This window comes from Typha latifolia, chromosome 9 (assembly GCF_019914945.1).
Source record: "Typha latifolia isolate L0001 chromosome 9, TyphaL0001v2, whole genome shotgun sequence".
Taxonomy (NCBI): domain Eukaryota; kingdom Viridiplantae; phylum Streptophyta; class Magnoliopsida; order Poales; family Typhaceae; genus Typha; species Typha latifolia.
The window spans coordinates 3,053,663-3,077,541 of record NC_133094.1 but is presented as its reverse complement, the minus strand read 5'-3'; the positions used below and the strand labels follow the sequence as shown (position 1 = coordinate 3,077,541).

At 35.3% G+C, this 23,879-nt stretch overlaps 1 protein-coding gene across 2 annotated transcripts; it reads left to right on the top strand.

Moving 5' to 3' along the window:
• Nucleotides 1-5,142: 5,142 nt before the first annotated feature.
• Nucleotides 5,143-22,628, top strand: LOC140794857 (GBF-interacting protein 1-like). Of its 2 annotated transcripts, XM_073147114.1 has the most exons (12): nucleotides 5,160-5,507; nucleotides 6,524-6,567; nucleotides 9,990-10,089; nucleotides 10,948-11,074; nucleotides 11,477-11,565; nucleotides 11,671-11,898; nucleotides 11,982-12,086; nucleotides 16,232-16,628; nucleotides 16,986-17,295; nucleotides 17,618-17,782; nucleotides 18,262-18,762; nucleotides 21,771-22,628. In XM_073147114.1, the coding sequence occupies exons 1-12, from the start codon at nucleotides 5,336-5,338 to the stop codon at nucleotides 22,065-22,067; spliced, it is 2,535 nt and encodes an 844-aa protein (XP_073003215.1). In that variant the 5' UTR covers nucleotides 5,160-5,335; the 3' UTR covers nucleotides 22,068-22,628. The 2 variants fall into 2 exon arrangements, with proteins under 2 accessions (XP_073003214.1, XP_073003215.1); XM_073147113.1 differs by having other exon boundaries at nucleotides 5,143-5,507; nucleotides 11,477-11,898.
• Nucleotides 22,629-23,879: the final 1,251 nt, after the last annotated feature.

Here is a 23,879-nt window from a genome sequence, read left to right as displayed (position 1 = left end):
GCGATGTCCCGGTTCCTGAGCACACTTATAGGCAACTTGAGATTGGAAGCCTTTATTCGACTAAATTACATTTTTATCCCCCCAAGAGCCGCATTCAGTACGAAAAATAATCATCTTACTATTATGCAACTTTTGGTTTTAGTAATGTTTAATTACACGTTAATCTTTTATATTATCACTTGCTTTTATATACACTGTCTCATTTATATTCTGTGACACTTTTACTCCTTTAACTATTTTATTTAATATCTCTTTTCTTCTTCTTTTTCTTCTCTAAAAAAATAAAGATAGAATAGTCCCTATAATACGTAAAATTAATCACGTAGATGAATGTGATAAAAAAAATATAAATGAGAATATTTATGTTGAAAAAAAAAATGACAGAGAGTCTAAGAGTAATTGTTTCAATTTTATTTTTGAAAGTCATTATGAGATTAAACTAAAAGAGTAACGTAATTTGCAAACGGGAGCATCTCTGTGGACTGTGGGCTAAGGCGTGAGATAGGTTGAGAATATTCACATATTGTGCCAAATTTTATGCGCATGTCGTCGTATTCTGCCACGTGGGATTAAATGATTCTTCTTCATAAGAGTCGTGTAAATTTTTTATTTGTCTCAAAATTAGTAGCTAAATATTATTTGTATTTTTATTTGCATATCGTTGCTAACTTAGGATTATTTGCATTAAAAAAAACTATTAAATTTTACTAATAAAAAGAATGGGCTTTTATGTGCACTTTTTTTTTATATAAATTATATGTATTTTTATAACAATATTATATATATATATACATATTAGGTTTTAAAAACTTAAAAAAATATTTTCGATATGAATGGCTTAGCCTAAATAGGGGAAATTTTATTAAAAACAACTTTATTATAAATCATGTAGGGTTAAAGAACATTTGGTGGTCCTCTGTTGGCACTTCTATCTTTGCTGGTTGTCGCTGCCATCGTTTTCAATCTTCTCTTGTCTCTCAAAAGCTATTGTAAACTATGAGAGATTTTTTACTACTTCACTAGCATCCATATGAAAGCTAACTTCCTACTTCTTATTAATACTTTGAAGAGCATTCACAAGCTACCCTGGATAATTGAGTTCTTCATCCTCTCTGCTGATACATTATACCTAAAGTCTTAAACACCAATCTTCCATATTTAACACGAAGCCATTAAATCTATGGATTTAATAGTAAAGGCAAAATGTACTCAGTGTTTAATAACATGAAAGTGTATATTTTTTCGATAAGGAGTAATTGAAAAATTAGATTATTCAGGAATACACATTGAATGCTGAGATTACTCATTGAATTTCTGGTAGTAGATCCATAATCCAAAAAGTTTTTGTGATTGTTCCAGAAGAAGTGAAACAAAAGATACGGTAGAACTAGGACAATTATTATATGAGGTCTACCCAATGCTAGATGCAGAGGCGCATAATAGATCGATATGAAATATAAGTAAAAAACACAAATATAAGTAAAAAAATGAAAGAATTAAATTCTTGTCAATAAAGTAACTATAGTTGTCAATACTCATTCTAAAAGCGAGCAATTAAAAGAAACTAAAAATTGTTGTCAATAAAGTAATATAGTCAAAATACTTTGAAAATATATACTCAAATATTACAGTTAAATTTCCAAGGGGGTTTATGATACCACTTAGTTAGAAAATATTTATATTTAATAAAAATTTAACCCAATACTCAATGTTAGGTATAAAGAAATTAATAGTAAAATTAGTAGAAGTATATCATATAAATCTTACAACATTAACAAAATATCAGCCTTAATGTTAGAAAACCACAAGCTAGAAAAATGTAATTATATGTCCCATTTCATAAATTTTGATTACACGTATATTATAGTATCATTAATCAGCATGAAATATAAAGGCATTTAATTTTGCATGCTAATGCAAGATTAGCAATAATCCTGGAGTTTTTTATGCACCAACACACCATCAAATCAAGTGATGCTGTGAAATTAATCGACTGAAAAAAAAAGTGTAAAGATCTTTAAATTTATAGAACATATATCATCAGAAAATTCTTAAATTAAAAAGTAAAGTTGGAATTAAACAACTTGTCGTAAGACGATTGCAAGTAAAAAGTACGTAATTATTGCTGAATTATTGCCCATTTTCACTTATAATTTTTTCCCCGTTGACCCTCTTAATTATATAAAATCTTTAAATTTATTTTTAGTTTTTATTTGTTAAAAAATAATATATGAGAGTCTATGTGATCGGTGTTAGATAATTAAACCCTCTGGGAATCATGCTAAAAAGAAACATTAAAAGGTAAAATAAATATCTAAATGTGAAAGATTTTCTATTAAAAAAAATGCATCTAAAATTGAACAATAGTTCGTATATTATATCTCAAATCTTTCATCGAAAATTAATAATGCAAACCCTTTTTTTTATAATCTCTAGTATCCAAAATCTTCAATTCCAATTTCCGATCCAATTTCCTTATCTCTGAATTAATTACAGTTCAATTTAAGTAATGAGCAGTTTAGTAAAAATAAAATAAAAGTTCAAGAAGGTAAGCTATAGTCAAGCTAATAGGGATTAAAATGCATTTAGCTTTCTAAATTAGATCAATTTAGAGAATTCATTTAATTTTTCTTCTTTTGGTTTGATTGGTTATACCAATATAAGTTTTTTTTTCTACTCTAAGTGAACAAGAACGTAGTGTTTTGATTAAATAATATGGTATTTTATAAATCACACATTATATTTTATCTATTTTGTAATTCACACTCCGTCTTTAAAGTTTTTATAATTCTGAAATAACCCCTAGACACACGTATATATCTAAACACTAGGCAATGATATTTTTCGTTTGCTTAAGTAAACAATAGACGAAATATTAAAAACGAAAGCAGAGATGTACGCCAAGATTTTAACATAGAAAAACCCAAACGGGAAAAAACCACTGATCCAAACTCGGATTAAAACCAATAACTAGAATAGTAGCAGTTACAAGACTGACTCACAAAACAACCCGTCGATCCAAACGACTTTGTTCCTCTCAGTCTTGCTCGCTAGAACCCACGATTCACTACTTCTCATGATTGAAGTCTTGCTCGCTAGAACGCGGCCCGTGTGCGTTCGAACGGCCTGACTTGATCTTAGGTGCGTTCGAACGGCCCCAAGTGCGTTCGAATGCAACAGCTTGAATTCTTCAGGTTGCGTTCGAACGCGTTTGTGAACGCTGCTCTCGGTCTGTGTGAACGCAGTGCTCGCGTTCGAACGCGTTTGTGAACGCGGCTCTCGGTCTGTGTGAACGCAGTGCCCGCGTTCGAACGCGTTTGTGAACGCGGTGTGAACGCGACGGCTTTTCTCCAATGATCTTGCAATTCTTCACACCAGATATATTCTAGACTTGAGTAAAGCTCGTATACATGTAAAAATACACTTAGAATATTTTGTACACAATTGCCAACAATTAAAAACCTAACAAATTCGAATCCTGATTTTTCTCTATAATTCTCGTATTAGACCCTAATATTATTTTAACTGACAGATATCGACTAAATTACTAAAATATCCTCACCAATATTTTTCGTCCTCCTCACCCCTCGTTTGAAGAAAGCATTGACTTAGGTATTTATAACTTATTTTATATATTATAATATAATATTTTTTTGCTGGTACTCTTAAAATTAAGAGAGGATATTAAACGAGAATTATATAAAAAAAAGTGGGTTATATATGGTTGCTTTTGATCCACTGTGAATCCCAACTTCATAGTTTCCATTGGCAATTGCAAGATTATTCACATATCTAACATTAAATAATTTACAGCAGCCAAAGTTATCTCAGCATAGTATATATATGGTTTAGAAAATATTTCAACTATACATTTTAAAATAGTTTGTTGATACTTGCACACCTTTTTATCTAATTATTGCGTTAATTAGCATGGATTTCATTAAGACGCAAACAGTAATAATTCCATGTTTTTAACATAAAACACTGATTAATTATTCAGTCACTTGGCAATAATCTCATTCAAATTTGACATATCTAGCGAAATGATTTAATAATCACTGATATTGCATTGACTTCAATAAATCTTAGCAAAGTGGTATCCTTCCAGCAAAGTGATGGTATTATGAAGTCTATATATCGGCTTAATGATCGATATAATCCAACTCACTCAATCCATAAGTTCTAATTACTAACTATAAAGGGATACAAACTCAAGTAGACCCTACTTTGATAAATATTTGAACAAAAATGATATAACCCATATTTATATACAATTTTTTTTAATATTTAAATATCGTCCATCAATTTTTCTTATGTATGGGCTTGATATTAGTAGATATTTAAGTTGATAAAATTAGGCTAAAATTAAGTTCAACTCCATTCTGACTCAACTTATCTGACCCGAAAGTTTATTAGACTGGCTCGGATCAAATTTTATTCGAGCTTAAGTTATAGTTTGACCTACCTATTAGAGTCTGAAGATAATGACTCGTCTATTGAGCATTGGCTTATCTGCCTGTAATTAGCTCGATTTCTTAAATTCTCATTTTAAGTTCTTAAATAAATATTTAAATTTCTTACATTATTTATCATATTCTTATGGTGAAATCACTTACAGAAAAACACAACGGTAAAAAAAGGTCAAAATGTACTCAATAAAATGCATGTAATAGTAAGTTTTTTTTATTTAAAGATTTATATATAAGATAGAAATTGACCCATTTATTTTTTCTAAAAAATAATTACATGAGAGGCTTAGTTATTGGCTCCTGATTTTTTTATTTATAATAAAATTTTAAATTAATTGAGGTTCGAATCATAAAATTTAAACTCGACTTAAATTCAAACCTAATCAAAAACTAGTTGGAGACTAGGCTAAGAAAAATTCTCTTTCAAATTCGGGCCCAATAAATTTTTAGATCGAGCCAAGTCAGACATAATCCAAGCATCCCTAGGAGAGGGAAAAAAAGAACTTAAAAAGGAAGCCCCAATCTTCCATGCCATTGTCTCAAATCTCCTTTTTATTTTATCTCAAATGTCTCATAAAATTGAGATTTTTATTTATTTATTTATTATTATTATTTTTTTGTGTAGGAAAAACCTAAGAAGCCCTAACCCTCTCCTGTTATTGTCTCAAGTATTCTTTTTTATTTTATTTTATTTTTTAATATTTCATTTCTCTACTCCTTCGCTCTGTCCTCCTCTCTCAAAACCCCCCAAATCTTTCTCCCCTCTTCCTCTCTTTCCCAATTCCCCCCTCCCTTCTCCTTTCTTATAAACATCACCGCTCTCTTCCTCTCTCCTCTCTCTGGTCTATCGCCGCGCTCTCTCGCTCATGGCGTCCAAGGGTAGTGGCGGATTTAGGGTTTCGATCCCGGCCGGGGTGCGCAAGACGATCCAAAACATCAAGGAGATTGCCGGCAACCACAGCGACGAGGAGATTTACGCAATGCTCAAGGAGTGCTCCATGGATCCCAACGAGACCGCCCAGAAGCTTCTTCTCCAAGGTCCTCTTCCTCTCTCCTCCCTTCTCTATCCCCCACAGTGTACCTATTTGGCTGCTTCCGACTCGATTTACTCGTTTATGGGGTTGATTCGGATGTGGCTTTTCGTTGGTTGGTTGGGAAATGGTGTCTGTCGCACGAATCGAGCTATACCGTCTTGGGTTTTTTGGTCCTGTAGTCACTGAGCGCATCTGCTCATGTCCTTCAGTTCTTTGAGGTGATTCGTGTATTAGGCGTGATGGGTTTTCTTCCCTTCGTCTCAGTAGGTTCAGATACATGTATCTGGAATGGAAAAGAAGTAGACTTTTAGATGTTGGAAGAGGATGGATCGTTTTTGCAGTTGTATTCTATATTTCTCTCCATTTTTGTTTTTATTCTGTTGTACTTTTCTTGTATTTCATATTTCAACTGCCGATCTGGTCACCCTCGCTTCATGGAAGGTGATTCTAGGGTTTTATAATTGTGGTGTGCTTGCTTGGAGTTGTTCAATGATTATATCTCTGCAGTCCGCTTGAAGGTTGATATTAATTAGTTATATAATGCTCGATGGATTTAATTGTAGGCATTTATTTACAAGCACTGGCACTCCCTGAGAGGCTGAGAGCGCTAGCATTATTTATGAAGTCAAAGTAAGTAAGCTTCGAGGTCTTAAAGTAGGTCGAGGTTTCCAACAATCCAAAAGGATCACTGACTAGTGGAATAAACTGTTCAGTTCATAGTGGATTGAGATATTTGAGATTGACGTAGTGATAGGGCATTCTATTATGTGTGGTTTGCCTCTTATTTTTCTCGCTCAATCTCTTTATTATTTGGCCTTTTTGTTTGTAGAAATGTGCATATCTGCTATATATGATTATTGGAGAAAAGCATTCTAATTTGTGTGGTTAGCCTGTTATTTTTCTCATCGATCTCTTTATTATTTGACCTTTTTATATGTAGAAATGGGCATATTTGTTATATATGATTATTGGAGAAAAATTCTGATATAGCTAGTATATAACAAGTGTATGTTTATTCAGATACATTCCACGAGGTCAAAAGGAAGCGGGACAAGAAAAAGGAGGTGAAACCTCTCTCTCTCTCTCTCTCTCTCTCTCTCTCTATATATATATATATATATATATCTTTGCTGTTCTTCTCACTTTAGATGGCAATTAAGGTACACATCGTTAGCTTCTTGCAAGTAATAGTTTGTATATGCATTTGATGTGAGAAAGTACTGTGCATAACTTGAGAATAATCTAAATTTTAATTTTAAATGTCTTCTTTATATTCCTCATATGTTTTGTATTCGTATATGTTGAATTGTTGATAGAACGGAGATCATATGTGCACGTGACATTTGCAGGAGTGTGCTAAGCCTGATCAAAAGTCTTTTGAAATTAAGGCAATGATTTATCTAAAGGGTCTCTGTTGTGCATTTTATTGGAAGTATACGATATCATGTGGCAAAGCACAAAGTCCAATCTAGTAAATCACGGACATTGATATGGTTCTGTACTTGTATGCTTCAGGCAATAACTGAAAAATGGGGTGTAAAGGATTTCATAGTATATAATATATTGGTTGTGCCATACTGCCATCTATTTTTGAGTCTCTTTTGTGTACGTTTCTGGAAGCACACTTTTAAGAATCACTGTGAGATCATTGGATAACATGGTGTGTGGGATTATAGCGGTCAAAGATTTTAAGATCTTACTGAGTTACAAAGATTACGTGTCTGTGTCTTTTACTTGAAGGGTGAGATTTGGGCCCTATCCTTCCTTAAACTGAAGGCATGAGGTCTAAGAGATGCTATCTTTTGAAGAGTGGAATCTCATAGACCTCTTTTAAACATGGGCAATGTTGCAAGATTTGAAAGGCTTTATTGCTAGTTTTTCGTTTAACTTAATGTTTTAGAAATTATAGGATGATAGGTAAGGCTGTTGCCTTTTACAGATAGTGGAAGGTCTAGTTCTTGATACGTGGTAAATTGTAACGATGTCCTTGCAAAGAAAGAAAATGGAGAGGAAAAGAAACATGAAGACTATATATATGTAATGTAAGGTACTCAAATTCAGTCTTTCACATTTGCATTTTCTTATTTTCCTAACATTTTGTTGTGCTTGATTTAAATTACTATTTCAAGAAGGGGACAATGACACAATTTTTTTTTTTTTTTTTTTTTTGATTGATTTTCTGTAGTCTTCTACTCTTGTTAGATAGATGGACAGGTTTTTGTTTTGAACTACAACAATATCTCAGTTGATTGCATTAGTCATAGAGAATTAGGTTATGAACTGAATCCTTTTTCTTTGGGAGCAAACATGCTTTAAAATCTAGCTGACATTCTTTTATTAATGAGATAAACTATTTTTATTGTCTATGCTGAATGTTGCTGCAATGTTTGCTTGGACTGGATAATGCTGTAGATTGGATTTCAGGTGTTAATTTGGCACTCTAAGCAAGAAAAACAAGCATCCTAGTGCAATAACTTAAATTCTCTAAGCAATGAGCATGAGGGACAAATTATAAAAAGCTAATGAAGCATTCAAACATACCTTGTGAAAGCTATAATATGCTAGCACTAGAGTAGTGGTATTAGTTTGTTAGGCACTGTAACTTGTTTGATTTTTTATGTTGAAAAGGTGTTACACAATCTTAGATTCATTCTTGTCGAACATTACTACAACTGAAGTCATTTTCTTTTTGGTCCAGAAGAATAATTTTTTTATCAACAATTGACCATTTATTTTAGTTCCTCAACACACTTTTAGATCCCATAAATGTAGGGCTGGTCATAGATAGGTGCTGAACTAGTTGCGTGTATGAATCCAACAATCCATTTAAATTAAAGATATAAAATTCAAGAGCACGGTACATAGCTGAGTAGCTAACACATTACCACCGATAAGGGTTCTCTAGTAGCACTTGTGGTGTGGAAAGAAAGAAGGTTAATTGGATGTACTCAAAAGATCCATGATTGAAATCTTATTCACCGATCTATTCAAGAGATAAGGATCAAAAATCAAATATCATGTTTGAAAAGGAAAGAGATTGGATTCGAATAGAAAAAAGATTTTCACGAGATCGAGATCAGAATTGAACGAGATTTCTTATTCCAAAGAAAGACGTGATTCTGATTAAAACTCGTCACAACCAAATGTTGTTATGGCCCAAAGTGGATTTCAACCAAATTCCAACGGTTAGGCCTTGAAATTAGCAATTTTAGCATTTTAGGGAAGTTTTATTTTGATTATATCTTTCAATGTAAAACTTGAAACGATTCCATTTGTTCCAGTGTGTTTAAGTTGGGTTAAATTAGGATATTATGAAGCCGGGTGAAAACTTTCCATAAATAGAATGAGTGTCTTTTTGTCAATTAGTATTTTCAGTCTTCAGTTAGTCTATATTTAGTCTTCTAAGCCTGTGTCCGAAAAGTTAAGTTATAATTTATTCCCTTTTATGAAAACCCTAGTGTGCTCGGAAAATTTTGCTTGATCTCATGTGTGTTTCTTCCTGTGATCTCCCTTTGGTCTGTATCTCTTTGTCATCATCTTTGAATGGCAAACAAGGAGTCATTCTATATCTCATGGGTTCATCTGGAGTGGTGTCCTTGTATCTCGTCATGTCGTCGACAGTTATCTTCTTTCCATAGAACTTCCAGCGTCATCTTGGGCCTATTTGCTTCCAAAGGAAGATGGAGAATGTCAGAAATTAAATTGCTGTGAAGTGCCATGTATAACTCTTTAATTTTGTCAAGCTCACAAATGAAAAGGAAAAGCTACTCCTATGACTCTGTTGAAGTTTTAGTTAAGAGTCGGCAAAAGTTGGATATAGCATATCGTCTTGTATTGATCAAATTCTTGATAGTTGGTTGGTAGTCGTCATTCGAAAATTAATGTCAGTCTTTAGCATTATAACCTTAATCTGTAGCTTCAGTGTTACAGTACGATCATCCTTTTTGAATGGTTAAGAGTTTAAGATAAGATGCTATCTTGTTTTATTGTCCACTAATGTCGATATATTGTCATTATTGAGAGATGTTTAGATTCTTTTTAATCAGTAATTAGTTCTTCCAATTTATGTGGTTTGTTGTTGAATTTTTCTTTGGATGAACATTCTTGAGAGTGTAGGGTGTATCATGTATGTCTATATATTTGTGTTTTATGTGTGTATGCGGGAAATTTGTTCCTGACCTATATATGATTGCTTTTGTTTTACATTTGTTTTTTCTTCCTGAAGGATGTTCTGTGTAGTTGTCAATTTGTTGTTTCAGGCTCCACATTTTCATTTGCTGAAAGCTTGTTTTGTTAAATTACACACTGTTGCTTAGAGATTTACTGGTGATTTTGTTAGAGATATACTTTTGTTTCTGTGCTGTAAGCAGAGTGTCAAGCTTTTTTGTTTCTGTGCTGTAAGCAGAGTGTCAAACTTTTTCTAGGACATTTCTATTAATTGCAATTGGCTCAGGTGATTCAATAATGTTCTTTCTGTGCCTAACAGAGCAATAAAGAATCTGCTGATTCTAGGTGGAGGCCGGGTTTGCAGGGGCGAGGAGGAAGGGGTGGTCGCGGAATCTATTCTTCACGCAACTTTGCTAATGGTATGTACATTTTCTACTATGTGAATTTTGAGTTTCATCTATGTGTGACTATTATGAGCATGGACTTCTCCTGCAGTTCTGGGTCATGACTTAGCATTTAAAGTTCCTTATGCATTTTTGTGTACTAATACTTATGTTATTTGTCTATTTTAAATGTTCTTTTACGAACCAATATATTTTAATTATATGGCATTTTGGCAGGTTTAGAGGGAGAAAAATGATGAATTTTGATTTAGAATCTGTCTTCGTCAGTGTACAATAGTTATAAAGTCAAATCCCTAATTGTGAGGTTGTCATCTTTCTCCCTTGTCTAGAGTGTTTCCACTTCCCATGTCTAGAAATTTTTTTTTTTGATTGATTTAAATTGCTCCTTCTGGGTTGCATGTTGCCAAACTGCATCAGGAATTGTAGATTGGTCGTCATCACTTGTATTTGTAGGAAAGTCCTTTCCCCAGATATGACACCAGTTTGCAGAGATTTGAACTAGGTTGGCAGCCAGTCATAAAAACCTATCAGTTGTTCTGGAACCTTCTCATTTGTGATCTAGCTTGGTGCTCGGGGAAGTGTTGGATGATGAGTTGAGAGGATATTGCAAGGAATTATTTTGCAGTTTAGAAGTCTATATATTACAATCTGTGTGCTTCTTCTTCCTTGGAATTTATCACTTTGAAATATTTGTAGTTTATCAGTGTTCCATATTGTCTTGCGCAATCTTGTGTTGCACTTTATGATGTTCAAGGCATTGTTTGGTGTATTAGAATTTGTATCGTACTATCATGTGCCACAGGTTACTTTCTAGTTTCTACAGGTTTTGCTGTGTTATGAGATTTAAATGGAATGTGTTGACACTTCTATCAGATGTTGGTGGGAGAAATATATTATCTGGAAAGGAGAATGGAGTGAATCAGAGAACAGACAAAGGCAGTACATCTTCTCCACCCATCTCTCTAGACACCGAGAACAAATCATCAATCTCGGTATCAAGGTACCTATTTTGTTCTAGGGGTAACAAATTGTTAATGAAGTTATATATTCTATAGATTTCTACTCTATTTTCTTGTCACGTTGTTTTGCTGGGGAAATATGATAATCATACTGGTTTAAGTGACGAACATAGTTGCATCTTTCATTTATTCAAGATCCATAATTTGGAAAACCATGTCACCTGTTTTCTCAATAACTGGCTGCATATAGCTGATTTTAGGCTTCTTGTTTTAACACCATCTATATTAGGGTCTTAAATATAGTCATGCATCAGGACAATTGGGCAGGCCACCAACAGTGAAATCATGCAGACAGTTGGTGTCCTAATGTACATAATCATCTCGTCTACATCTTTTCAAGACGCAAGCACTACTGAATTTGTACTTCTCCTTGTGCTTTTCAGCTCTGCAGATGGCCTGGCCAATGGTCCTGCCAATCCCAATCATCCACCTGTATCTCAGGGAAGCGCACCTCATGTTTCTGGATTTGACGGTACTATTTCAGTGGAAGAAAGTTCTATTTCTGAAAGTAATAAGACAAGTTCTGCCTCATCTGTTCCTGTTGATGCCAAAATTGTTTCTTCTTGTGGACAATTAGCACCTGGATCAGGTCCAGACACAGTTCTCCCACCAAAAGGTTCAGTGTTATCTGTTTCTGGGGTTTATGCTTCGGCCTCAGATCCAGTGCTAGTGCTATCTCTTGATGCACGTAGCCCCAGTGCTATCAAACGTGCTGTAGGGAGTCAGCGAACAGTTGGTGAAATGACTTTCAACAAAGTGGTTTCTCGTGATATAACAGGTTCTGAGCTGTCATCTCTTATTAAAGGTAATTTCTGGAACCAAGTATTTTTTGTCCGTTACAATATATAAATGGATAGTTCATGGATCTGATGTGTATCAACTCTCCAGATACATCCCAAGCTGCTGGTTCATCTTCACATGGTCGACCTTCTGGGAGTAGACCCTCTTCTAGTTACAGCAGTCGATCACAACAATTAAGTGGTTCACAAAAAGGTTCTTACCTGTATTCTTAGATCCATCCCTTTATTCGAGTAGGCATATAGAGCTAACATTGTGTACTTCTTTTAAATTTTTAATACTTACATTTAGTATCTCTAAGCCTTGTGGTATAGTCTCTCTTGTAGTGTTCATTGGAAAAGCTCTAGACATCTATCATAAGGTTTTATCTGAAGGTAAAGTAGGAGAGAATGAAAGCATAGCGATTTGAAAAGGGTAATAATAAGATAGTATTATGGGTGCCGAGCCTGAGCGAGTCGACTCTAGCCCAGGCTCGGCTAGAAATTAGCTTTGAGCCGTAATTTGATGTTTAGGTTCGGCTCGCGTTGAGGCGAGCCGAGCTAGACCGAGCCCGAGCCCGAGCCGAGCCTACGTTGAGCCTGAGCTTGGTTAGAGGATGAGGCGGCAGAGGCGGGGACGGTGGCTTGCCGGAGGAAGAGAAGACCGATGGAGGAGGAGGCGGCTTGCTGAAGGAGGAGGAGAAGGCTGACGGAGGAGGCAGCTTGCCGGAGGAGGCTGACAGAAAAGGCCAACAGGAGGAGGCATCTTGCTGAAGAGGAGGTCGACGGAGGAGGGAGTGGCTGCTTTCCAATGGAGGAGGCCGTCGGAGGAGGAGGCGACGACAACATTTGTCGATGGAAGAGGATGTCGATAGAGGAGGAAGACAATCGGTCACCACCAAAAGGAAGAAGAAAAATATTATTTATTCAATTTTTTGGAACAATTGGTTATTTGAGGAGTTAGTGGTGTTTGGGAAATGAGAATTAGTGATTGATGGGAGAGGTGCAATGGTGGCTCAAAAAAATAATATGAAGACTAGGTCGGTCATATCAATAGAAAAGAAAGAATAAGCATTTACGAGGGTTTTGTACTCTTAGCCATGTGTCAAAAGGAGATTTAAAAAGGTTTTGTCCTTTTAGCCAAGTGTCGAATAGAGAGTAAAAGAGTATATTAATATATATATATATATATAATTTCGAGGTTATCGAGCTGAGCTTGAGCGAGGCGGCTTTGGCTCATGCTCTGTTCGAAATCAAATTTTGAGCTCTATTTTTTATTTAGGCTTGGCTGAGCCACAACCGAGCCGAGCCCAAGCCGAACACGAGCAAGTGAGCAACTCGTTTATTTTGACAGCCCTAGATGGCATATGAAACAAGAAATTGGTCAATATAACATATTTGCTATGAATAGCTTGAAAATTGCCATGGTTAAAATTTGCATTCCATGATTTCATGTGGTCACTAGTTGCTACTTCTCTTGCTGAGAAAAGCAAAGGTCCAATGTATTGGGAGCTGGAATGCAGCGTAGCATAAATGACAGGACTGTGAAGTGGAGCTATGGATCCTTGTATGCCTTTTCTTTACTGTTAGAGCTATGAACACGGCTGGGGATGGTTTGGAAGTGTAATGATGCAAAAGGGGTAACATAAGATGGACTAGGAGGAGAATAAGTACAGAGTAGAGACCACTCCCTAGCTCTATCAACTTGTTAAGGTTAGAAAGAGATTTAAAAGCGGCCTTCTTACCTTGCCTCACCTCTGTTATAGGTGAACTTGAACTTGAGGAATAAATCTGTTACAATTGCTCAGAAATTTGTTTAATGGAGGAACTGGAAAAAGGAAAGAGAACTTCCAAAGTTATTGGGAGGATACGAAAATTGACAGGAAGATGGAAAAGAAGAGCTGGCTCCAGATTTTATAAAAGAGGAGTTTGTTGACAGAAGACAAAAGGAGAAAAGAGTCTTGATAGTCCAATGAGTTATTGGTAACTATTTGATGGAAACAAGAGGAGTTGTAGGCTAGGTCTTCATGGCATAAGTGCTTTATACATATATATGAAGAAATGGACTATGTTACTCAGTATGCTGCTGATGTCAAAATCTAACAGTCATAGATTTCAGAGATAAATACAGGATTATTTGAGTGGAGGGATAACTGGATAAGAACACAAATTTAGTCAGAGACATGCATAAAAATAAAGGCGAACCACTTATTGACATTTACATTATGAAACATGGATACGGCCCCAGTACGTATCAAATACGTGGTAGAAATATCCTAATTTTTTTTAAAAAATAAAAAATTAATTGGATACATTTGGGATATGGGGCTGATATGAGAGGATATATGTGAGGCTTCAAGTTTATTGATAATGGGCCAATTTTGGGTCAAAAGTTGAACCATAAAACCCGCTCACTACATATAATAGTTCCCAAATCCCACTGGATAGGTTTTGTGCCCTAAATGAATGGAGGATCAGTGAACCACGGCTACGATCATCCTTCCTCTATACCTGTTGGTTGTGCTTCCTTCCTCGTATACTCTCTTTTCTTGTATTGCAACATTTCTCTCCTCTTCTCCCTCTCCTTTCCTTTTGTCTCTCAAATCTGTTGAGGGCTGTTATCATTGATGAAATGTTGTGTATGGCAATTCTCAAATCTGCTGCAGCCTATGCTAATAACTCCATCAAATGCCGTTTTGCACACCACATATATTATATGCTATCAGTTTTTAGTAGGATCTTCATAATCTGAGGAGGAAAGAATATTCAATATTTGACATCAGTTTTGCAGTGAGAGGTCATATTAGCACTTTGACTAGTCAGTTTGATTTTTCTTTAATAAAGTACTAGTCAGTTAGATATATCTTGTAGTAAATAATCTTTTGTAATTGAAGTTTAATGTAGAAATGCTTTGATTTCATATTTGATATGAAATATAATATATATTATTTAAATATTTTATGGTCATACATTAAATGTATCCATATCTGTGCTTAACAGCATTTATTTTTGTTTATCTGCCGTGCACATCATGCCATACTGGACTATCAGTATAATACTATAATGTGGTGTCTATTGAAAGATATTAAGACAGTATGTTTTGTTGCTTTACTTAATCTACGATAAAAGAAATCAGTTTGGAGTTTTTCAATTGATGTAATTCTATGCACTTTAAAAGGTTAGAAAATGAAGCACAGGTGTAATTGAAACATTTATTATACCTCAAATCTTTTGATCCCTGGATCTGGTTGGACAATGCATAATCATGTTTGATTGAAGTTGAGAATCCTGACTCTCTCTCATGGAACTGTGCTATGTTTATTCCCATGATTTGTGGAATGTTCTGCTTCTCAGTTTCTCTTAGAGAATTTGCTCTCTCACAAAAACTTCAAAGCTGAGTTTAATGAGAAAAAGTCATTACATGGAGTTCCTAGTAAACTTTGTCTTGATCTGGAATGGATCAGCATATCATTCTTACCATCATGTCCCAACCAATTGGCATTTGTACTGCAGTTGGTAGTACAGAGCAAACTGTTTCAGTTAACATGTCAAGTTCTGGTCATCTGCAGGATTATACTTGTCTTTAAAATTTCCTCAATATGATCTTCTAATCATGGATTGTCTTTTAATGTAGTACTTTTGGTAACATACAAGTCTTTGAGTTTTGTGTATTGCTTCATATTTTAACCTTCTGAAATTATTATGGTACTTTTTCTGTGCTTGCACTCCGTTTAAAGCATGCTAGACATATAACCTATAGGAACAACCAAACAACACAGATAGGGAACCGAAACTGGAAATTGTAATCTACAATAATATGAAATGGAATGTGAGCATAGCCACAAATACTACTGTTATTAACATGCAAGTCTCCTAAGTATCTTGGAGTTTCTTAGTACTATACCCTTCTGAAGTTAATAGGATATTAGTTTGTCATTGCAGTATTGCACTTCAATTAAAGCCTGACTAAGCGTATACATATAGGAACAACACAAACAGGTAACCTAGGCAAGAAATTGTGATCTGAATTGTAAAATGATATCTCATTAAGGTTCTTCTATTATCTATTATCTATTTTTTATTTTTCTCATTTATTCGGATTTTTTTTTGTTTTCTTGAATAAAACTCTGATAATCAGTCTGATATCCAAAACTATGAAAATTGGGAAGCCAGAAATTTCACAAGTCTGCCCTTGAAAACGCAATCCGAGTTTTCAAGTTTTGCTTTCTTTTTTGTTTTCATTATTATACTAAGATTGCATTATCTTTCTGCTTACTGTTTATTTACAAATTTATGCCGTTCTTTATTTTCAAATATGAGGTTTATTCCAAATGTAAGTGATTGCATGTTGATTTCATTCAGGAGTTGGTCCTAACAAAGAGTGGAAACCAAAATCAACAAATGTAGCTCCTGCTCAAGCATCTGGTATTTCTGGTACTTCCGATGTTGTACCTATAGCTGCTGAAGGTGTTACTCAGTCACTATCAGCATCAAGCTCCATGACTACTGAGGAAACTATTTCAAAAGTGGAGAAAAAGCTTGACGAGTTGCAGTTTTCTGACAGACAACATGTCATCATTCCGGACCACCTTCAGGTCCCAGAATCTGAAAGATGTGGTCTGAGTTTTGGGAGCTTCGATGCCAGTTTTGAACTGACCACTGGTTTTGCCAGTGGCCCGGCCAGTGAGAAGAGCTCGGCGCCATCTGACTCCGAGTCATCTCAGGGGATTGACGAAACAGTTGAGGAGCCTTCATCAAGGTCAGATTTTTTGATCCCACTTATTTCATCTAGACAATTGTTCAGTTCTAAATTTTTATGTTCTAGCACTTGGATGTTTTTCTTGATATAAGTTAGGGATATAAGTGAGGATGCATTTGCTGTTATTGACATGTACTTTGTATTCAGAAAACATTGTTATCCATTGAAAATTTCCATGTACTGACACTCACAGACAAGAGACACACATAGACATCCTCTCATGGCTATTACAATTGCTAAGAAGATTATTTATTTATTGTATCTTGTAGATGGCATACCTTACAATTCTTTTATATGCCATATATTGTAGTGTGCTTATTTGTCCTTATTTCTTTTTTTCTTAATATTCATGTGCAGCATTCAGAATGCATCCTCTACCGTACAGGAAGCAGATAACTTAGATCATCAGCATTCATCTATGAAAATGAGTGAAAATTTTTCATCCAGGGAGGTGGAGAAGTCCTCTAACATCCCTGAGACTGCAGAATCTGATCAATTAAAAGAAGAAGCTGCTTTGGCTCCAGAAGGTCCCCAATACTCGGTTGTTCCAACTGTACCTTCTTATTCAACATTTGGATTAATGCCCCATATGCTTGGAAATCAATTTGCTCCCTTTGAAACTTCCGAATCTCAGACACGTGATACCAGTCGCTTACCGAACTATATGGTATACCTTTAGTTTTGTGGTTCTTTGTGCATCTTATTGTTCCTATCTTCGAACTTAGAGAACAGTCTTTATATATCGTAGATATTTGCCAAACTCATGTGCCATGATCATCTAAATGTTCACTTATCTGTTATTATTTTGACATAACTAGCCTCTGCACGCCTCTACCCTTTTTTGTTCTGCAGGTGGTTTCCATTTACTTTAATTATTAGATTAAAGGGTGTCATGTTATGTTTGGAGTAGGTGAACCTTCCTTTTGTTCTCACTTTCTATTTTATCTCATTCCACTGAAGATATGGCACTATGCTGTTCTGTTATGCAGGTCCAGCAACCATTTGATATGTCCACAAACTATTATAGCCAATTCTATCGACCAACTACTGATACTGATGGCCGTTTCTCTCCTTTTGTTGCACCTGGAGCTTCTAATAAGTACAATGGGAACATTGCTGTCCTGCCTGCTCAGACTGGTCAGGCTGCTCAAGAGGTTTGTATACTAACTCTTAATACCCAACTGAACCATCTGATTGTTTATAAGGTTATCTTCCAATTTTCTTCTTTTCACATGCAACCGTGATAAGTTTATCCATCAATTAAAATCTGCTTTTGTTTTGTTTCATCAGCCAACTCCATATGCTTATATTATGATATATGATAGGACTTTGGCATTTTAGATTTTCTTAGGTTGCTCTTTTATTAAGCAATTCTATCTTACGGTTATAATATGGGAAAAACTTCTATTTGTATAATTGTATTTAAGCATGTTGAGGCTGAAATGTTCTTTTCCTACCTTTTGCTATAAAATCTATTGTGAAATATTTCTTCTGTAAAGGTTTGCTGCATGATAATTTCTTGTTGCATATAAGTACCTTTTTTCTTTTTTCTTTTTATTTATTTTTACCCTGTCTGACCCTTTGGGTTTGCCTTCTTGTTATATTACTGATCCCGTTATTTATGTGGTGCTAGAGTGGGAACTCAGTGGTTCTATCTTCGTCTGGGGCAACTCCTCTTGCCACCCAAGCTGCTGGCGTTCTACAAAGTTCTATTGCTATTCCACAGCAACCAGTTCCTTTCTTTCGGCAGCCTGCTGGTGTACATATATCTCATTATCCTCCCAACTACATTCCATACAATCAATATTTTTCACCCTTCTATGTTCCACCTCCTACTCTTCACCATTTCTTAAGCAATACTGCATTTCCCCAACAACCCCCAAGTGGAAGCATATACTCTCCTGGAGCTGCAGCAGCAGCCAACCCCGTCAAATACTCCATTTCTCAATACAAACCTGGTGCTAACACTGGTAATCCAACTCATGTTGGAATGCCAACAGGCTATGGAACGTATAGCTCAAGTCCAGCAGGTTACACTACTAGTGCTGATGCTACCAGTGGAAATACAGGTGGAAATGATGACATCGGTGCTTCACAGTTTAAGGAAAACAATGTCTATATAGCTGGGCAGCAGGTAGCTTTTCTACTTCATATTTAAACTATGAAAGTTATAACCATAAAAAATTTCAGATGATTTGATTAAATTTAATTTTTTGTTTTCCATCTTATCATTTTCTGTTCTTTGATTGAACTGTACAGGTGGGGAAGATGTTTATAACATATTAGGATCTTAGTTATTGCTATCTTGAGAGACCAAGTTTGTTTATTTCAAGGTTCCAAGTATCGGGATCGAAATCGGCCGTCTGAAAAAACAATACGTATCAGTAGTATCGGCCGTCTGTATCGGTCTATATTTTAAAATAATTTTTAAAATACAGAAAAATTCTTAATTTTTTAGAAAAATAATAATAAGATATAAATATAAAATTTTCATATAAAAAGTCTAAAAACTAAAAAGTAAATATTATTTTCTCAATTTCTATTTCTCTCCCTTTTTACTACTCACACTCTTCTCTCTCCCACACAAATTAAAAATAATTCTTACTCTCTCCCACTAACTCTCTCTTATCAAACTCTCTTTCTCACTAACTCTCTCTACTTTTTCTTATCAAACTCTCTTCCTAATTAACTCTCTCCGGCTAACTCTCTCTTTCTCTCTCTCTTACTAACTCTCTCCCTTAAAAAAACTCTTCCTCTTCTTCACCGTCTACCACCTCTTTCCCTCTTTAACATAGTTTTTTAATTTTCATTTTTTCTCCACGTCTCTCTCCTCTTCCCCCTCTCTTCTCTCTCCCTCTTATTGCCGCAACCCACAAACTCTCTCTCTTTCCCTCTCTTTTTTCCTTTTTCCCTCTCTCTTGCTCCATCTCTTTCTCTCTTTCTCTCCCTTTCCCTCTCTCTCTTCCCCCCCTCTTTCCCTCTCTTGCTTCCTCTCTTGCTCCCTCTCTCTCTCTCTCTCCCCTTTTTTCTCTCTTACCGATGCTCGTCTCGGCCGACCCAAAATGAATCGGGTATCAGCCGAAATTAGGAACCATGGTTTATTTCTGTTGGTTAGAATCACTCATTAGTCATCACTCAATGAAATATAATTTGAACCTACTTTAATAATGGTTTCAGGTGGTGTAATATGTTAGCTATTTTAGGGGAGTGTATTTAACACCCTAATATTCATCAATATTGTTTCAAATGCTAACTTATCAGTATTTGCAACTTCAGCCCTGCATACAAAAAATTGTCAAAAGGTTCTCTTTAGTTTGAGCTGTAGTGCTTAACCATAGCTGATATTGAATTATTAAAATGCCTACTTTCAGTTTTCTGTATTTCACTATCTCCAACTAGGGCTGTAAAATAGTGAAGCCGACTCGATCAAGCTCGGCGCGAAAATGAGTTGAGGCTTGATCTTCAAAATAGGCTCAAAAATAATTTTGAGCCAAGCTTGAGTAATACAGTTTATACTATACTATACTATATTGTACTATATTATACTTTTATTATATTTTAAAATTTACTTAAGTGGATTATTATATATTTTGATCCTGTAGTGTAAATATCAAAAGGTATAGTGTGAACCATAAAAATCATGAGAAGTGTAGGGTGTGAAATTTAATTTTCCTATTTTTATCCAATGGTTGGATAGCTGGTAAAACTGTAAAAGCATTTGGTAGAATTATAGAAATGAGTAATTTTTCAATTACTGCATTTTAATTTAAGGGTACAGAAATTTTCTGCCTCCTACATGATAATCTGAAAACGTAACACCAGGAATCCAGAGTGTGGAAAACATAAAAGCATAAGAACTTTCTTTTCCTGTATCACTAATCTGAGTCACTTGAAATTTCTTGTAGACATATAGAGAAGATATGCACTTTAGTCGTGTTATTATTTAAATATAGGATATATTGTTGGAAAATGCATGATTTTTATGTGATTGGTGGCATAGGTTGCCATGCCACTGGAAATGACAGCTTGGCAGTTAGCTGTTCAGTTATGGCTTCTATGTATACTTCATGTGATTGATACTGATTTTGATGATTCTAGGTGCCTGTTCTCTACATTGCTCATTATTTTCACATGCAATCCTGTTTTCTCCTCGAATATGTATCAGTTTGCAAGTTAATATGTTGCCTTACTGCCAGTGATCAGAACACCTTCTTTAGAAGCTGAATTGCAAGATTTCCGAATTTTGATATGACAATGCATTTGAATAGTTGATACAGAGCAGTAATGGGACATTTGTCACCTTTTCAGTTTGGGCTGAAACCATAGTTTGTAATTTATTTGGAGAAAAAGAAATGTTCTTTAACCTGTCAGGACATTAGTTATCATTTGAATATTTTGATATGAGCAATATTGAGACATTTGTAGCCTGCTCACCTTACATTGAAATCATAGTTAAGATTTTTTTTTCTTTTCGAAAAGAGACTCATGCCAGGATATTAGTTATGGCTTGCTGCATTTGGTGTGCCAGGGAAACAACTTCAATAAATGTGTATCTGTTGTACCTTTAGGTCTTCGCCCTCAGCGGAAGTACAGGACTGTATTAGCATACATCTCTAGTGGAAAAATATTGTTCTTTGATTTTCAATAACATTGGGTCACTAGGTTCTGGTGTTGCTACATCTGAGTGCACCAAAACAACTTCGTGATGAAATTGATGACTTCATTTTCTGATAGTCCAATAAAGTTTCTAAAGTTTTCTGCCTGCTTCTTGGTCAGCACTGATAAAGAAATATAGTAATACTGGATGAAGGTCAATTTCTGAGATGAAATTTTTGCCTATTCATTTTCTTGTGATGAAGAAATATTTCACTTATATAGTTTGAAATTGACTGTGACAATGCACAATTCTAGTCTTGTAAGAAAAGATTCTTTAAGAGAGCAATATTTATTATTGGTATATTCGTTTAGTTGATTGATTCAGCTGTTATAGTTAGGTACTGATTCCCCATTATGATTTTGTTAGATGCAGTTCTTGTCAGCTGGCGTGAATTTATCTTATGATTTATTTTGAATTTATCTTATATTTATTTTGCTGATCTGATATCTGTATTTAATGTGTTACTTTTTTTTTCTTCTAATCAGAGCGAAGGCTCTGCTGTCTGGATACCAGCTCCTGGGCGGGACCTTTCCAGTATGCAGGCCAGTTCCTTCTACGGACTCCCACCTCAGGGTCAACATGTGGCCTTTGCACCTGCGCAAGCTGGTCATGGTGCCTTTGGTGGAATTTATCACCCAAGTCAGACTGTTGCTGCAGCTGCTGTTCATCCTCTACTCCAGCAGTCCCAAACTGTCGCTGGAGCTGTTGAAATGGTCGCTCCCCCGGCAGGTGTTTATCAACAGCCACAACGTGGACAGATCAATTGGACCAATAATTATTGAAAGCGGAAAGCAGATCTTTGTCGCCAGTAGCCACTTGATTCACCACTACAAGAAGTTACCAATTATATCGTGAAATTTTATGGCTACTTTGGTTTTCACTTAAAAGAGTATCCAGAGTTTAAAATAGAGCAGCCTGATCAAGGAGTGTATATATATATCTAAGGGGTGGCCAACCTACAGTTAGTGGTGGAGGATTCAGGTCTCTAAGAAGTTGATAGTTGAGGTTCAACTTGTGACTGATACTGACCATTTTTAAGTTAGTTAAGTGGTCTGCTCAGGTTCTTTTTTTCTTCTTCTTTTTCTCTCTTTGCTTGTTATCTGCTCGTTCTTTGGTCATTTATCCTTTTCTCTCATTTTAAATTACTGTGGGTGGTGAAAAGCGTGATTTTTGTTCTCCTGTCCTGTCTGATGAGGTTATAGAAACTTTGGAAGGTAAGAAACTAAGCTAGTGGATTTTCATTCTCTCCACTGCCTTACCTGTAAAGTAATTTTTGGTTGTATGAGAACTTGTCGCAACTGTTGTACTTGGTATAATAGAAACAGAAGAACATTCCCTTCTAATACATTCTCTTGCAGCTAAAGCTAGCAAAGTGTGGCTCCAATAATCTGGTTTGGGCTCCAGGATTTGCCATCAAAAGATTGTAGGGAACGCTTGCAAGTTTCTGCTTTGTTCTCATGCAGGTTTGTTTTTGAAGATAAGGTATTCCATGGTTGATGATATTCAGTGAAATGCCTTAGTGGTAATTTGTGCCATGATCATTGCATGAGTTTTTGTTGTCTGGAAGGCCCAAATTGCATTGCAACTGTGTGCTGTACCCTTCATCCTCCGAAGATGCTATTAATTTGATTTGACGTTGCAATTTGTGGAATTAATGCTTCTAAGTTATGTGGATGAGTCATTAACTTGTATGCACATTATTGCTACGTTTAAGGTGCTGATAATTGTCAGTTTGCTAAACTCAAAAAGGAAATGAAAGAAAAGGTAGAGGATTTTTTTTTCTTACCACTGGGCACCTTGCCAAAAATCGTTTAGATTAATTTGTATTTTAAGGACCTGTTGATGTATGTGCATTAAGATGTGTGGCTCAATCTCTTGAGACTTTTTTTTTTAATTTTTAATTTTAGTTTTATTTTTAAAAAGGTTAAATCTCTTTAATGCTTGGTAAATACTTTACTCTTAAGTGAGGAATCCTCTTATATTTTCTGGTGTATTTCCTTGAATGAATCTTGAGGCATGCTGGACGTAGATTTAGTTCGAGTTGGAAGTATTATCTGCTTTAACGACTGCTCGAAGGTGCCTTTCCGGGCAATTGGGGTTTCCCCATTGACCTCTTAGAGGTATATAGTGAGAACTCTGGTCTGAGCCTCATTAATATGAATTGGTACTGAGGGTATTTGCTCTACGACCTTGTTTTCCCACCTGTTGGAAATTGTCATCCTATTTACGTATACAAATCACAAAATTATGAGGGAAGATGACGGATTAGAAACTAAATACTCATCTGGTTCACTGTCAGTAGCTGGGTAATAGGTAAACATAATTGCTGGTCAGAGTAATAAATTTATATGGACATAATTGGATACCCATTTAGTTGCTTTGCTAGGCTACTGAAAAAGAAAAATGCTTCTACTAACAAGATGCAACGAGTCGGAGTTCTTATATCAGACAATTACAAAGGGAAAAAAAAGATTTATATTGAAACCCTGCCTGATGGAAGCTAATACGTGTGTCAGGATTAATCTCATTGAAGCTTTTGATATCTGCAAAATATTATGTTTTATCAACATTGTTACAAGGCAAGATGAACAGGA